Source organism: Citrus sinensis, chromosome 3 (genome assembly GCF_022201045.2).
Source record: "Citrus sinensis cultivar Valencia sweet orange chromosome 3, DVS_A1.0, whole genome shotgun sequence".
NCBI lineage: Eukaryota > Viridiplantae > Streptophyta > Magnoliopsida > Sapindales > Rutaceae > Citrus > Citrus sinensis.
In genome coordinates this window covers 49,438,469-49,455,140 of record NC_068558.1, presented here as the reverse complement: position 1 = coordinate 49,455,140, position 16,672 = coordinate 49,438,469, and the positions used below count along the sequence as shown (strand labels likewise).

Sequence of the window (16,672 nt, the reverse complement as noted above, 5' to 3'; positions counted from 1 at the left end):
AATAGAAATCCTTTAATGTTTTAAAAAGTGAAAACTGAAACCACTTCTATATTCATCAGCCTATGCTAATTTTGAAGGCAAACGAAAAGAAATTAAGAAATGAACTTATGGCTCCTTCATTTTAAGAAGCATAACTACCTGAAAAACTCTACAGCAAAACTGAACTTCACGATTACAGACATTAACTAGTGGCTATAAATCTTGAATCGTAGATAAGACTTGTCCAGTATCTTGTAATAATTTCTACAATGAGGGGTAAGATCGGAATGATTGCTGAAGAATGATCCCCTCTGAACTTTGAGTTAGGCATACCAATTGTCCCGAAGTTAGAATTATCTGATATTTGCTAATATATATGTGAGAATTAAGCAGAATTACAAAAGCTGCTGTGAGATTCGGATCGATACAATATCGCCTTCGGGCCCAGCTTTCATGGTGTGGTACTTGACAAGAATTCCTACTCCCAGAAAGTCAAAAAGAAAATAATTGAAAAAATGTAGTTTGTATAGTTCAATCATGTTATATGAACGGCAATCAAAGAATGTACTGGCAATAGGCCCAAAAAAGAAGAAGAAGAAGTCAGCAGGCCTATCTGAAAAATAGACCACTAGTAACAATGGGGAGGCGGAAGTGAAGAGCTGAGAACATTCAAACAAATTTTTATGGATCTTCACACATTGTAAACATGTACCTTCGTTCTTTTGTAAATTGGTGTTGATAGCAACTGCATGAAAAGCAATTATGGCTTTTGGTAGCATCTCGTTTGGTTTGCCGGCCCATCTCTTGAGATCGAACACCCCTGCCAAATATTTCAAAACTGAATTATATTCATTCCACCTTCAATATCAGAAATAATCCTTTCTCGGTCATAAGCTCTATCCCGATCCATATCCCGGAGTAACCAGCCCAATAGATTCTAGTTGTCATCCGTTGGAAAATTCGGTTATGATCTTTCTGATAAAGTTCTGTTACTGTACACAATGTAAAACACATTTTCATAATTCATATGGCCATGCACCTCATGGTTTCCTCAATTTTATGTCAACAAAGTCCCAAGTGTTTCAGCGATTCAAGAGCAAGTTAAAGCTAAATGTTAGGTTCTTATCAAACGAAAGTTCTTTAACAGCATTAATCTTTCATTCAATTGGATTGACATTGTTGATAAAGGAAAGCTTGAAATCTTAGGGTAGCCATATCGGCTATTTGAGAATATGTCAGTGAAAAGATATTCTAAACCCAAAGTACCTCATTTGCATTCTTAGATCATCTTTGATCAGGCATTCTACCAAATAGTTTTCAGTTTCACCTAACTTATGCTCCTTGATGCTGTGGAAAATATTATTACACCTTTCACATGAAAACTTTAGAGACAACGTTCCTATCCAGTGGCTGAAGCAGACTTTATTTTTGCGGGTTTGTCTTGTTATGACTAATGAGCATATTGTGAATCTTTCTTGGTGATATGGACTGAACACGGTGAGTTAGATGAGTTTAGTGTACAAAATGAAGATTTACCTGCTGATTGACAGTCCTTGAAGTGATCCACATCAAAAATTCCTGCGGAAGCTGCCCGTACATCCTTTTCAATTTTATGAGATCCAATAAGCTCATACTCCCAGCTTCTATTCAGGAAACCCTCACTCAAGAACAGCTCTATATGCCTGGCTTCTAGCATCTGCATTGTTCCTACACGGAAAAATGCGAGTTTTCTTGCTTCACAACTCGTGGTATGCCTTTTTACTAAATAATGAAACAAATTAAATGAAAAAAAAAATTTCTCGGTATCTCTTTCAATAATCGCCTGCTACAAATATCCAAGAAAGAGAGCACATCACAAATTGTTAGTTGAAGAATCTTGAAGGTCATGGTCCTCATGGATTTCTAATCCTCAGTGACAGGGTTCTACCACATGAAGTATATTGCACTATATTTTAAAAGTAATCTCACATTCTGTGATCTGGACCTACGGTCCAGCACTAGGCTTATTACCAAAGCAGTGTTACATATCTAGTGATCACAACCCTAACCACACATCTTATCTAACAAATTAATCTAACAACCAAAAAAAAAATCCATGCCCTGCTTTTATGAGCAATTAGGCATTTAATCTCACCTTCACATGTATCAAGGTTACAAGCAGGGCATCGAACTAGCTGCAAATCTGAAAGAATCAACCACATTGACGTGCACGATTAGTTGGGCTAATGACTATGACATTCCAAATATGAACGCAATTTAAAAGTAACAGCAGGATACTTCAATCGATTTTACAGTACCAGCTATCCATATCCCAGTTTTAATGTTTTTCAACAAGCAGGATCCACAGGCCTTCAGCATCTTCTCAATAGTTTTTTCTTTTATGATTCTAACGGGCAAGTCCAGCTTGTCCGTCAGGAGTGCTTCTTGTGAATCGAATAGAAATGCACCAATTCGCATCCAATCTGATTCGTTCGGTAAAAAGACGAAACACAGTGAAGAAATTTCATTAGCCGGCAGATGCACTGAAGCATGAGCTTCCACATTTATTATTGTTGGTACAACAAATATTTTGCATAAAAAGGCAAGCTACTCATATACTTACTAAACCTATAGGCATGAAATGCGTTCGTGGACTAACAATATAAGTAGGCATGGCAGGTTGAGAGGAAATTTGAACTGATGGGCAATTAGTTTGCCATTACTCTTAATTGCCACTTAGAAACCCAAATGAGATCATCTTAATCATGATATAATCTATCTAACGCAGTTAACAGTTAAAGCCCAATATAAAATCATAAGTTCCTGTTCACTTCATTGTACCAACCAGGATGCTATCAAGTTTCTTCCATATATCTGATAAGGGTAATCCAAGGGTGAAAAACTGAAAATGGTTACAAACTTTGAGCTTTATTTATTGAATCCTTTCTAGTTTTAATTATACAACTATAATTCTTTAAACAGAAAATGCTGAAAGAAAGAACTACCAAGATGTTTGTCCGGCTGACGAAACAAGTAAGAATGACTCCCATCTGCAATAATGAATTATAGCGATAAGACTGTGATGATGATAGTGACAGTATTAAAAAAGGCATATTAAAAAGGCAAAACCAAAGGGATTTCGTCTATACCAAAAGCCGTAGCGTAGATCTTGGTCCAGTTAAAGGACACGTGGCGTGGATCGGGGACCTGAAGATCACGCAGGCACGCGAACTTCCAAACGCAGTCATGCATAATAACGTCGTGGAACCATTTGCTCGTCAACGCCAGCTTCACCAGAGATTTTCCGTCCAAAAACCTCGCTATGTATGTCCATATGTCCACGTCATACCTTTTTTTAGCCCAAAAAAAATTTATTTAATACTATCTTTTTTTAAAAAAATAATAATAGCTAAACCGAGTAAATAACATCAACTGCAAAACTGATTTAACAATTTGACTCATTTCAAATTTAACGCAGATCTGTGCTTTGAAGATTAATTTGGCAGGCTAGCAAAAAGCTCAAGAGAATGGCCAGTTTTAGCACTCCAATTTCGAAAACATAAAATTCACGAGTTAATTTCAAAACTAAATTCTCATGATTATTCTGTTTGGCTAAAGAGAAAACAGAGGAAAATTGAAGAAATTGTGGCCTCAAAACTTAAAAGAGTTCATTCAAATATGAGATAACAGAATCTTCTAATTCTCAGACGAGGTTATTTTTTGCTTAGTCAGTAAACTGGAACAACAGAGAACATGAGATTCAATATCTTGTTAAATTTCTAAACACATTATTTTCGCAGCTACCAAACAGTTGTCAAGAATCAAAATGGAAAACTGTTTTGAAACAGAAGAATAAGAATAAACGATTCTCAACCGATCTGTTTATAGAGGTTGGGAATAATGTTTGGAAACGATAAATTGCTTTCTCAAAGTAGAACATCAAATTTTTTCCTAAAAACATCTCATACCAACTGGTAAACAACCGAACAACCTTCTTCTACAAACAACTTCGTCAAATAGATTTTGAAAACAAACAGATCTCAAGCTTGAGAAAATTTCAAATAATCTGATAATTGAAGATCATATCATCCCAGATTCGGAGATCAAATATGATGAAACGGTTATTGTCTTCGAAATTCAGATTCCAGAGTACCTTAAAAGCTCGTATTCAGTTAAATTGAATGAAACAAAACAAGAGCTCAGAATTTTAAATCAAAATTCGAAAAACATGAATTGATTTAAATTTCACTAAAATTGATTAAATATGCAAGCGTAAAGTATACGAATATGAGAGTAAGAATTTGGAATGAAGTGGAGATATGGCTCGAATTCAAAGTTCATTGTTGAAGGAGAGTCTATAGAGAGAAAGTACCAGCTGAAGAGGGATAAAGAAGCATGGTAAGGGCAGCAAGGAGAGCTGCAAACGCAAAGTCCCTTGTTTCTTTTCAATCTCTTCCTCATTTCTCTGTTTCTCTCTCTGAGAAATTTCAAAATGACTTCAACTCTCAGTCTTCCGCTTTATATAGGCGCGCCAAATGCAAGATTTAAAAAGAAAGTTAAATTCAAGTAGTTCATCATGGATCGGAATTCCGGTTCTCGTGATGGGCCGGGCCTGGCATGCCTCAAGGATATCCCAATAATATTACTACACGTCCACCTAAAGTCCTGATTAAGACAATTTACCGCCCACCTATATTATCAATTTTCCTTTGATTCCTTTTTTTCACCCATTTTTTGGGGTTTGCTAAGATAACTAACACCATTAAGAATAAGAATTGCTTCATCACGGTTTGTTGAATTTTAGCCATTACTGCCGCAAGGCTACGAATCTCGTGGTGAAAATTGACGTATGTGGTTTCGGTTCCACCATTACCAGGAGATTGGCGCTCTGCCAGGCCATGTGAAAATCTCAACAAAATGGAGTATAGAAGCATAAGATTAGGATGGCCCCCTTTTTTTCCTATAAAACCACCCTTGTTGATTATTAACCCACCCCGATAATTGAAAATGAACATATTTTGCAACTAGATCTAATCAATACTAAAAGTACCTGTCAATTTAATATTTATAATTTTTTTTTTTTAGGTAGGAATTTTTTCCTTTTCAAATTCTCTTATCTTTTCTTGTTCCTCCGTCAAAGCAATATTAAATATTTTTTTTCTTTTTCAGATTCTTATCATTGCATATCTTCCATCTCCATCAATGGAATGCAATATTAAGTTCTCCCAATTCCCCCCCCCCCCCCCATTTAAAAGTTTAGAAGAGTTAAACATAAAACTTATGGATTTATACAGTATAAAAAATTTAACTTCTAAATTGTAATACAGATAATAATTTAATTAACAATTACTCATTCACCTTATTTAAACAAAATGACAAAAAATGGGGACAAATCTCGCCACCATAAGATAAAAATATTAAACTTGCAGTTCATCCGAGGAAAAAGGGAAAATGTGCTGGTAAGTTGAAACATGGTCAATTCGCAGAGCACTTCAACGGGAAAACAAAGTAACATTCACAAGACGAATCGGAATCTGAACATTCTATAAAGTCTACATCAATTTACAAAAATACCACCACTAAACAGCCAGCCGGCGATTGATGTATTTACATTTTTATTGCCATCTAAAGAATTACAAAAAAATGGACCAAATATTTTCGAGACAAGAAGAAAAAGAAAATTACAAAGCTAGACTGGCAATGTGAGATTCACAAAAATGAAGATAAGGTGGTTACTCTTAGCAGAAAGATAGAACCTAGTTCATAAACATCCGACAGTTAGGAGCTTTACATAGGCAAGGGACTTTCAATTCGTCATGCTCATCCGGATCAAATAAGTAATCATACCTGTAAAATAAATAAATAAAAGCACAATAATTTATTCCTCAACCAAGAAACCAAAATTTATATTGTTTGTTGGGGGGGTAGTGGTGGGGAAGATCATACGTTAATTCATCACCAGCTGACACATTGGTCTTAGCAATAAGAACTATCCGGCTCTCGCAATCTCCCACACTCATGATCCTTGCATAGCAGTTAGGCATGCACTGCAACAGAAGGAATAAATTTTTAACATCATTTTAAAAATGCTACCACATAGGGCCAAATAAATGTATGAACTAAGAATCAAGGTCGAATTTCATATAACAGTTGCAACAACAATTAATGAAACAGAAGTAATTTTTGGTTCATAAAACAGTTGCAACAACAATTACTGACTTAAGCACAAAATAGAAGCAACTTTTGGTGACTACAACAAGACCAATGGGTGGAAACAGGCGTGAAGCTCAGGTTCTAAAAGCAACACTAATCATTAGAACCTGAAAGATCCAGACCAAATCAAAATTGTTGTCTCCTTATAATCACTTTCCTTAAAATAATGCATTTTTTTTCCTTTTTTGGCGTTATTTTGTCGTAGGCTCAAATGGTGCAATGCAAGTAACCAGGGTCTGAGAACTTCAGATACCAGGAGAGCAGAACCAAGAAAAGCAGGGTATACAATGCCTTTGCACAACCACATGCACCGATATAAGTATTAATTGACAGAATCTGTGTACGGTCAACACAAATTTCACTAACCTAACCCAAGCCAACCAAATCCAAACTCAGACTAATTGATCAGGCAAAAGAATGAGGAAATTACAAGTTAGGGTAGAGCTTCATATATATATATATAGAGAGAGAGAGAGAGAGACAAACACCCCAAAGAGAATCTTGAAGATTTTGTTATTAACTTTTGTAACAAGAACTTACTGAATGGTTGATTAAGCGAGCTATATTCCCCTTATTTGTGGCATCAATTACCACTTCCTCACTGATCTTGAATAGCTGCAGGAACCATTAATTTAAAGATTAAATAATCCAATAAATATTAAAACAAAGCATATAGCAGCAATAATAAAAAGTTGTTCTGCCCTAAATCAAGTGGGGGTTGAAGCAAGGTGGATGAAAAGGAGGTAGCCATTTTCACAAAGCCCACAGAAACCAAAGCAGGAAAAGTCCTCAACAAATATACCATGTTGGCACCTGCTTGCCAGACAGGTGAATGCTGTGAACTCCATTATCTCCATTGCCCTACATTGAACCTTTTCTTTTAGGAAGATGCCTATCAATTTCTCTCATCTACAATTTTCACATCATATTTATACTATTGACAGACTTTTCAAAAGTCCCAAAAGCCCAAGTTTCAAACAAATCAATTATTACCATTAAACACCTAGGAAAGGATAGATAGTTCACCACATTGAGAAATTCAAACTCTTCATCACACAAGAAAGGAACAGTAAGTTATAATTGCAATCAAATAATACAAGCTCTGCCACAACAATCCCATGGTCACGGCCATGGATTACTGAATAAGGAACTCACATAGCAATCTTTGCCTTCTTTACGATATTGTTTCTCCCTTAGATCAGCAATGCTTTGAGTTACCTGCTCACCACGATACTCAACAACCTGGAGATATAAATGCCTTCTATAACTATCACATCACTAATGAGGAAACCAGACACTGATTGTCTTATTCGAGGTATCAAAAAAATTCCAGACAAGTTGAATACTTAAACCCACAAGTTTGAAAATGGATAATTGTAAAATCTTAATTTAGTACCATTTCTCCTTCTTGAATATGTCTACGAGCGAAGAGGCCCCATCCATGTATGCCAGATTTCCCGAAACAAACCCGATGCTTTTCAGTTCTCTGAGGAAAACAACCCCCCCCCCCCCCCCCCCCAAACAAAAAAAAAATTGAGATGATGGCCTGTAGGCATCAGTCATTTCACATTAAAAATGATGGTGTACCTGTAAGTGGTAAAGTCTTTCCTTGAATGAAGAGAAAATCTCAGGTTTATCAACTTCCTGTCATAAGACAAAATAAGCATGTAAGTATAAAATGGAATATTACCAGCAAACAAAAACAATCTAAGGAAACGATGAGAAAAAAATAAAACAAAGACAAGAATATCACTTTATATGTGTTCAAGCTAATAACTGCATCCAAAGAATGATGTCTTGGCCCCATTGGTCGGTGGCATATCGGCTCCCTTTCCATGCTCTGCAAACAAGAAGAAAAGAGATAGATCACAAGAAGTCAGCTACAAACTAAACAAAAGTCACATCTGACATGACATTTTGTACCAAAAGAAACGCAACCTCGAAAAAAGCATGGCTAAAATTTCAACAATTCCTTTTTTAAAAAGTATAAGGTTCCCAAATTCATCACCTTATTCTTTGATCGTTTGAAAACACGACATCTTGAAGCAGATAGAGGTTCGAAGTCATTAGTATCAGGGGATGGTGATTCAGAGTCCTCTGTTCTCTTAGCTGAAACCAGCCTTGAACCACGGAAACAGCCTCTCTGGTTCTGAAGCAAGCTTCTACCAGCAAAAACCCCTGTTGGAGTGTGGAAAGCTACAACAGCATCTGGATTTGGGGTCCTGTACCAAAAATCAAGATACGAAGGAACGAAGACCAAAAACCATAAGATATGGTGCATAAAGTTGGACAATTCTTTTGTCTTTCAATGGAAGAACAGATTGAAATCAGAAAATATGAAAAATAAAGAAACCAATGAACAGTAAATTTTTCCAACCTGTGGACAGCACAGTATATCAACTTCCTTGTTATCTGTTTGCCATACCTCTCCAAGCTGTGTATCTGAAGTTCAATATTAAAAATTAATGAAATAATTTACAACGTTCAACCCTCATTTCCTTAATGCACTGACCATTGTAAGCAAAATCATGTGTGAAAAATAAGAAAAAAAAATCATTTTTAATCACTATCTTCCATTGTAGACATATTCCATGAAATTACAACTCTCAAAAAATGAATTTGTTTACGAGCAAAGAACAATAAGACTTACTTCCATGCAGTATCCTGCTCTTGAGGCACACATTGCATGAAAATACGTGGCACACTTGCAACACTGAGTGCACGAACCATGAGTTTGCTTACAGATTATGCAACTCTGCAGTCAATACATTTAAGAAAAATTTCAGAGACAAGCAGTCAACTCAACACCCATACACTAAAAGAAAATAATAATAATAAATAAATAAACCAATGCCAAGAGAACTTTCTTTAAATGAATGCGAAATAGAACCCAAGCATGGCAGGGACAGTCTTTAAGCACTGCCTTAAAAAGATGCTTGATTGAAGTAGGAGGAAAGAAAGCTCATTAGATGATCATCATAACCACATCATACCTTTAAAAACAAATTTGTTGGAATTCTAAGAATTCCAGTTGCCGGTTCCATTTTCTCATGATTCAAGAAACCAATCTCAGGCCGGAACCAAGCGCATGTAACATGAACCCAAAGAGTTTGAACATCTGTTGGTTTCAGTGCACCCCCTAAAAAAGCAGTTTCAACATGTTAAGACAAGCTGGCATTGAAGACAAGCCGGCATTGAAGACAAGCCCTTTGTCAGACATAGGTAGACATGTAGTCTGACTTACATTGCTCAGTATGCATAATCAAAAATCAGTTCTAAATATGATGAGACAGACAAGCATTGAGATTGGAGCCAACATTTTCAGAGAAAATCATAACTGCATTAAATACTAATGCTCAGAATACATAATCAAAATGCTACATCATCACATTTATATTTGCTAATAGGCAAAGAGAAATCATAAATGGAAGTATAACTACTACGATTGCAGCATCATCTAAATTAAATTGGAATCAACCAATATTTTAGAAGTCCTAAAAGAAGCGACATAACTACTGTTTTGTTTTGCATATTTCAAAAAAAAAAAAAAGTTTCACAAGACCATGCAGAAACTATAAATTATGGCACTGACCATTTTCTTTCCATTTCAACTACAGGTAATACTTACATGTGTCATGTGTGTAAATACACTATCTACGCATGCCATATACAAAAAAAACAGAACAGTTAAGAACTATTACCACATTCAATTACGAGGACATACCTCTCACAGGACAGAGGCAACATTTCCTCTCAGCATTAGGCATTTCGCATGCTCTACAAACCCATGAGGTAAAATCTTGAACATCAGTTACCCCATAGCATTCTTGGTGAACAGCTATCTGGCACCTGAACAAATAACAATGCCATTTAGGTTGAGAAAAAAATCAATAAATAAAGAAAAAAATCTCCAAAAGAATACAATATAAGCTTCAATCCCCTTGCCTGCAAATGGTTTATCATTTAACCACCCCAATCTACCTGGTATCAAGAGACAACCAATAATGACCTACCTATTGCAGATAATAATTTTATTGTAGTCCCAGTCTTCAACCCATCTACAGATAGCACATCTTTCAGTTGTCCATTTTACAGAAACAGGCTCGTACTTCTCTGTAGCAATAAAAAACTGTTATGTAAGTTTCCCAATACTGAAACATCACAAAAATTTCTAGTTAAAATTTTTGAAACCCCTAAGAACACCACATCAACCCTCCCGCCACCCCAACTCCCCCCCCCCCCCCCCCCGCCCAAAAAAAAAAAAAAAAAAACAAAAGCAACAACAACAACAACAACAATAATGATAATAATAATAATATCAACATGTAAATATTTCAAGGATGTGCCTATTACCTTTCATAAAAGCAAGTAGCTTTTTCTCATCTAATTTTACTGGATCCATAGCATCAGCATTAAATTCAGTGATCTGCATTGTCTTCGATGTTAATAAAAACCATACATTTAAGAATCAAAACTTAATATGTACATATATAGCCATAATGTTTTGTTAATTGACAGATCAGATGGCTATCCGGATGTTCAATTGTTCACATGTCTACAATTAGAAAATAAAACATAGAAAAGGGAAGAGGGGAGCAGGGTTACATTCTGTCCACAAAAATAATCCAATATTCCCTGATAGGAGCAATCACTATAGATAAGGTAATTACATTTCTTGCTGATTCACTAAAGTTGGAAGGGAAACTGATGAAGCAAGCTATGGCTTTAAGGAAGGAAACTACATTTATGAGCAACAATCACTGAGAACCAAGATAGTAGATAGCTGTGATTTCTTTTAATCATCAATACATTAAGCCAATAGCCTCCAATAATGACCAAAAGTTCTAAAAAATTTAATATACAGATAAAAAGAATTATAAAAACAAGATGAAAGAATCAATACGAACCCATTTCCCCAGTGGTAGCATAGTGCCCAGAACTTTCACGCTATACTTCCATTTTTTTGCTCTACAGCCAGTGTGGCGTTCCCATTCACTAAGTGTTAGCTTTTTCGGCCCACATGATCGACACCTACACACAACTCTAAAGGAAAAAGGGCAAAACATCAGTTTAGCTCAGCTATTTTTTAGAATATTCTATTCAAAACAACTTTGCCATAAACCAAAGTAGTGCAACCAGAATTCCCTACTGAAAAAACCAAGTCAAATAATCAAATAACTTGTTGACAATGTATGTGTGGCTATTAATAAGTATTTCCAAATAAAGAGTGTGAACAAACATTTTCCGAAAGAAAGAATGGGGAGGAGGATAGAAAATGTCAGCCCTAACAGAATTTTTCAATTTGATTCTTTTAACAAAAAGAAAAAAACAATAACGGTCTTATTAAACTTATCAAGGACATTAATAAGTTCTGAGGCTTACAAATGAAGTTTTGGAAAATATGCTCCTTCGACGTCATTGCATACTACCATTATCTTGTCAGGCAGCACCATTTGCCCGTCATTTTCTACAGCACTGTCAAAAAATATTGTTTGGTATAATGTTTAAAAATTCACATCAAATGAACATCCATAATACATAGCCAAAGTAAAACATCAGATGTCTGTAGGATTAAGTTAACATACCTGACACCTGGCTGCCATTTTCCTATATTTGATGATTGAAATTTAAACTTTACTCTGCAATTCGGGCAATAATAATCAATGTGCTCCAGATCCTTCACAGCATAATCAGGTCAGTGAACCCCCAAACTCCATGAACATAATGAATAACATAAATAAAAACAAAATAAAATTACAAATTAGGTAGGTGTACCTTAAAATGTTTGCCAGAAATTTCGTCACACTCAGCATGCACCCAAACATTACAACCGTCACAACATACCTGCTCCAGAGAAGTAAAACAATATTTTCTCAGTGTTTTTTACCCCCACCAAAAAAATATATATATACTAGCCCCACCGGAAGTGTGAATAATCTCACCCAATTCCCACTATCTGAATGGTGCCAAATATTCTTGCATATGCCACAGTACTGCTCTGATTTTTGTAACTGTAAAAGGAATAAATGTGGAGATCATGTTAAGAAAAACAGTTAATCTATTTCTTCCATCAATAGAAAAATAGAAGCTACATTCATGTCAAATAAAATTCAAGAACAGAGTCTTACGAACCTTAGAACAATGTTTACATAAAAACTGGGTTTCAGATACTAAGCCTTTCATTCTCTTCAACTTGCAAGGTCGAAATAAGCCACAACCGTCACACACTCTTGCAACCTTATAACATGCATTCTGCAGCAGTTGATTAAACAAATGAATTCTTGAAACACAAAACAAAACTATCTGATCACTACCTACGGAAATATATTATCCAATAACCCAAAGTAACAGCTGAAAATACAAACACAAACATCCAAAGTGTTAGAAAATAAGTGTTAAGGAAAGCAGAATTTTGTGTGTACAACCACAAACAATATTATTGAACGGGTACAGTCCCCGCACAGTCTAGTAGAGTGACTATCACACAGGATGAGAACCACTAATCCACTAGAAAACATTGCACGAAAATTCCACGATGGGAAAAGTGACTAAGATTGGATTTTAGCGCCTACGACAAGACATGAAAAATTTTAAAAAGTACAAGCAATCCTCCAACTTGAAGTAGGACTGCAACAGCAATGGGAAAGGGCCAGAAACAGCACAAAGAATATATCAAATGGTACCATCAGCACCACCTGATAACAAGACAAAAATAATTCAAATGCCAGAATATCAAAGTAAGAGGAGAGTGAGAAAAGAACAGCCTCAAACAAGTCATGCAGAAGGATATAACATTGTAGATGGATGGTAAACCTAAGCTAGTGTATAAACTTTCAATTCATCACCACAAATTTAAAAAAGCAGATTCAGTTCATAACTGCATGCAACATGTACATCTGTGTAGCAGTACTTTGAAAAGTTTACCTAATTTATTAACTTAATTCAGATGTTACACAAGCCTCTTCTGTGCAAATCATCCAAGAATTGAATATTTAAGTAACAGTTTTATGGTAAACAACAAGACAGAAAAACCAAAGCTAATTTAATTTAATCATATGCATGTGAATCTTGCTGAATAGTGATTAGAGCCTTGCAACGCATCCGTGAAATTTCAATGCACCACAAAGTAGTGAAATTATGAAGAACTTACCTGATTCTGAGGGCAGTATTCCAGATCCTGACCTGAACCCGTGGCCTCTTGGCCTCTGCGGGAATAAGCTTCTGGACCAATTTGCCCAATACCAAGGTTCAAGTCCAAAAAACCATTTTCTGCCAAAACTGCCTCCTCCAGGGCAATCTGAAAACCACTGATCTTGCTCTTGTGCAACTGGGTTGGCTCCTGAAATCTAAACAAACAGAAAATCAAGAAAACCCTTTATACTCTAAAAATATTATTGTGCAATCATCCAAAAATGGAAATATACACACTTGTCCATGAATTCCGCAAAAGGGAATAGCATCCCTTGCTTCACCCATCCATAGTCCTGCCCATCAACATCATTACAAACAATTTAAGTGAAAACATGATGACCATATATTAAACAAAAGAAACCAACAAAATGAAAACATGAGAGACTTATATACCCTTTGTGTTCCATTCTTTGAGTAGCCAAAAAACATGACACAGAGGCAGCCAGGAATACAGCACCTCAACACAGCTTCAGGCGCTTGCAAAATGGGATCAATTACAACAGCAGGCCAAGCTGGATACGACCTCCCACATTTAGCCCAAACTAAATCACCCAGAGCAAAATCCTCAGGCTTGTAAACATCCTTCCTCTTTTTCTTTTTCTCTTTCTCTTTTGTAATTCTCTCTACATTCCTAGAACTAAACCCTGGCATAAACTGTTTCTTACCCGCCATTGGCAAAGAATTTACATTACCTGCCGGCATAACAGGGCGACGCGAAACCAAATACTCTCTCGGATCAAAACCATTATATCCTCTATAATTTGAATTTCCAAATCTATACTTATCCATGGTAAAACCCAACTTATCAAAATCCCCGTTCACTTCTATAATATCAACATCATCTTCCTCGTCAAAGCTTGAATCCGTGTCACCAACAACAAGAACCGAATCATCATATCTGGAAGGAAGTATTTGAGTCCTTCCTTTCGAAGGTTTCAATGCTGGAGGTCGAAACCTGTCGGAGCTCCGGTTTGTGCCTCTTCCTTTATAATTAAAATTGTTCAAATCAGGTTCAAATTCGGGGTCCCAACATGTGGCTTCCTCGCTAATAAAAGAACTTGAGCCACTGCTTAAATCATCGACTTCAACATGCATTAAGCTTTGATGACAATCGTCGCCTCCTCTTCTTCTTCGTTTCTTTGGATTTGCTACGTAAGCATACTCATCGGCGACTTCATTTTCCTCGCACGACTCTGCAATCTTGCAAAATTGTGGATTTGGCATTTCGAGTTTCGAAGGTCGTTTTATAATCATACCTTTCAGACAAACCCTAACTTCCCATCCAACACGGCAAATTATATACTCACCTTATCTAAACCAGCGACTTAATGTTTGTATTTCCGTACAATTAAATTTGTTAATATTAAAACCCTAGCCCTAGACTTTAACTCGAAACCCTAACTTGCGGCGCTGGCGGAGGAGACTTACGAAATACCGCACGTTTCTGTTTCCGTTAAGAAACGATTTAGAGATAATTGGATGAATATTTGTGAATAGCAATCGCCGAATTAGTAGCGACGACAGAGAAAATCAATTTTCCCTGCAAAAATAATACAATTTTCTGAGAAACCCGACGAGCTGAGCGGAGGTGGTAAAGACGCAGGGTGCTGTTTGGCTAACGACGAGTTCTACACAAGGCACGAAGTACAGTGCATATATATTTTTTAAATAATAAATTTGATTAAAACGCAGTTATTATGAATTTATGAGATTAAAATATGGAGCTACGGTGGGGTCCATACCAAATATGACGTGCTTTGGCTCCAAATATTTGGAGAGGGAGGGAGGGTAAGGAATATTGCGTCCTCGAAAGCGCGAAGTGAAAAGTCGAGAGGTAGCATAGAAATTTTATGCTATGTTTCCGCGAGGATGCATCGTGCATCTTGTCGAGCACGTGGCCAACGGTTACTGACCTTACAGTTGCTTGTAAAATAATGTAGATGTATATTTTGTACGCTGTCACGACGAGAGGTAACGGCTTATTGCGTGACTTCCGTCTGTTAGCCCGCGGGTGCGCACCCGTACCGGTGGTGCGCAAAACTGATCTATATCTATATGGCTCGATACCCGACTAGTGACTGTAGAAGCCTGAAGGAGAATGCTTCGTTCCAGCGTTCAAAAAATAAAATAATATAAACTAAACATCGTGCCATTAATTTTAAATAATTATTAAATATTGGGTCATTTTATAGTATCATCATTAAAATTACAGTATTATTTTTGTAATTAAATATAAATTATATAAACAAAACGTAAGAAATATAAATTTAATATAAAACTTATAAATTAACATTAAATATAAAGCAATACGTAAATTATGTAAATGGAACATCGGATTTGTAAATACAATGTAAATAAGTAAACTAATATAAGAATGCTAAATTGATATACTATTGGTGGATAAAATAAAAACTTATAGATGTAATATAAAAATTGTAAATTAATATTAAGTACAAAATAAAATATAAATTGTGTAAATGAAATATAAAACTTGTAAAAAGAAGGTAAAATAAGTAAATCAATATAAGTGTGCTAAACTGATGTATTATTAGTAAATAAAGCAAAAACTTATAGATTTAATGTAAAACTTATAAATCAACAAAAAGTGTAAAATAAGTCATAAATGATGCAAATGGAACATAAGCCTAAAACATAAAAGGTAAAATAAGTAAATTAACATAGTAGTGATAAATTGATATATCATTATTAAACAAAATAAAAATTTATTAATATAACATGAAACTTGAAAATCAACATTAAGTGTGAAATAAAACATAAATTAAGTAAATAAAATATAAGACCTGTAAATAAAATGTAAAATAAGTAGATTAACATATAAGTGGTAAAGATGCTGTATTATTGGTAAACAAAACTTAAAATACACATGTAACATAAAACTTGTGAATTAACGTTATGTGTAAAATAAAAAATAAATTAAGTAAATAAAACATAAGACCTCTAAATAAAAGGTAAAATAAATAAACTAATATAGGAATGGTCAAATGATGTATTATTGGTAAACAAAACATAAACTTACATAGATAATATAAAACTTGTAAATCAACATTAAATGTAAAATAACATTTAATTATATAAATGAAATAGAAGACTTATAAATGAAATGTAAACGAAGTAAATATTACAAGAGTTATTAAAAAAATTATAAATATATAATAAAAACTCATTGTGATAATGATTACCTTATATATTTACTGTTTTTTGTTTCTAAATTGAATATATAAGGTAATCATTATCACAATGAGTTTTTATTATATATTTATAATTTTTTTAATAACTCTTGTAATATTTA

General features: G+C 35.1%; 2 protein-coding genes across 7 annotated transcripts; both read right to left on the bottom strand.

Annotated features, from left to right (window-relative positions):
- Positions 1-65: 65 nt before the first annotated feature.
- On the bottom strand, positions 66-4,419 carry LOC102627613 (probable F-box protein At3g61730). The gene is made up of 8 exons (XM_006491413.4): positions 4,331-4,419; positions 3,108-3,307; positions 2,964-3,008; positions 2,277-2,441; positions 2,114-2,161; positions 1,516-1,686; positions 692-799; positions 66-457 (listed from the first exon to the last, which is right to left on the bottom strand). The coding sequence occupies exons 1-8, from the start codon at positions 4,417-4,419 to the stop codon at positions 375-377; spliced, it is 909 nt and encodes a 302-aa protein (XP_006491476.1). The 3' UTR covers positions 66-374.
- A 1,030-nt stretch (positions 4,420-5,449) lies between these two features.
- Positions 5,450-15,033, bottom strand: LOC102620233 (histone-lysine N-methyltransferase ATX5). Of its 6 annotated transcripts, none has more exons than XM_006491206.4 (23): positions 13,756-15,029; positions 13,600-13,655; positions 13,322-13,517; positions 12,304-12,423; positions 12,114-12,182; positions 11,947-12,015; positions 11,757-11,848; positions 11,554-11,646; positions 11,079-11,214; positions 10,525-10,597; positions 10,185-10,284; positions 9,896-10,020; positions 9,165-9,310; positions 8,822-8,926; positions 8,549-8,613; positions 8,180-8,393; positions 7,925-8,011; positions 7,759-7,815; positions 7,568-7,657; positions 7,327-7,413; positions 6,712-6,786; positions 5,905-6,005; positions 5,450-5,805 (listed from the first exon to the last, which is right to left on the bottom strand). In XM_006491206.4, exons 1-23 carry the CDS (start codon positions 14,614-14,616, stop codon positions 5,715-5,717), a joined length of 3,108 nt encoding a protein of 1,035 aa, XP_006491269.1. In that variant the 5' UTR covers positions 14,617-15,029; the 3' UTR covers positions 5,450-5,714. The 6 variants fall into 6 exon arrangements, with proteins under 6 accessions (XP_006491269.1, XP_052292761.1, XP_052292758.1 ...); XM_052436801.1 differs by having other exon boundaries at positions 13,322-13,510; positions 13,756-13,905; XM_006491207.4 differs by lacking the exon at positions 5,450-5,805 and adding an exon at positions 6,974-7,032 and having other exon boundaries at positions 13,756-15,032.
- Positions 15,034-16,672: the final 1,639 nt, after the last annotated feature.

Coding starts and splice junctions, on each gene's coding strand:
- LOC102620233 (XM_006491206.4), bottom strand. CDS start 14,616: ATGATTATAAAACGACCTTCGAAACTCGAAATGCCAAATCCACAATTT. Junction 10,598..11,078: donor TGCTACCACTGGGGAAATGG/GTTCGTATTGAT, acceptor AAGACAATGCAG/ATCACTGAATTTAATGCTGA. Junction 10,285..10,524: donor GCTACTTGCTTTTATGAAAG/GTAATAGGCACA, acceptor TTATTGCTACAG/AGAAGTACGAGCCTGTTTCT.
- LOC102627613 (XM_006491413.4), bottom strand. CDS start 4,419: ATGAGGAAGAGATTGAAAAGAAACAAGGGACTTTGCGTTTGCAGCTCT. Junction 2,442..2,963: donor TCAGCCGGACAAACATCTTG/GTAGTTCTTTCT, acceptor CGAACGAATCAG/ATTGGATGCGAATTGGTGCA. Junction 800..1,515: donor CAAGGACTGTCAATCAGCAG/GTAAATCTTCAT, acceptor AATATTTGGCAG/GGGTGTTCGATCTCAAGAGA.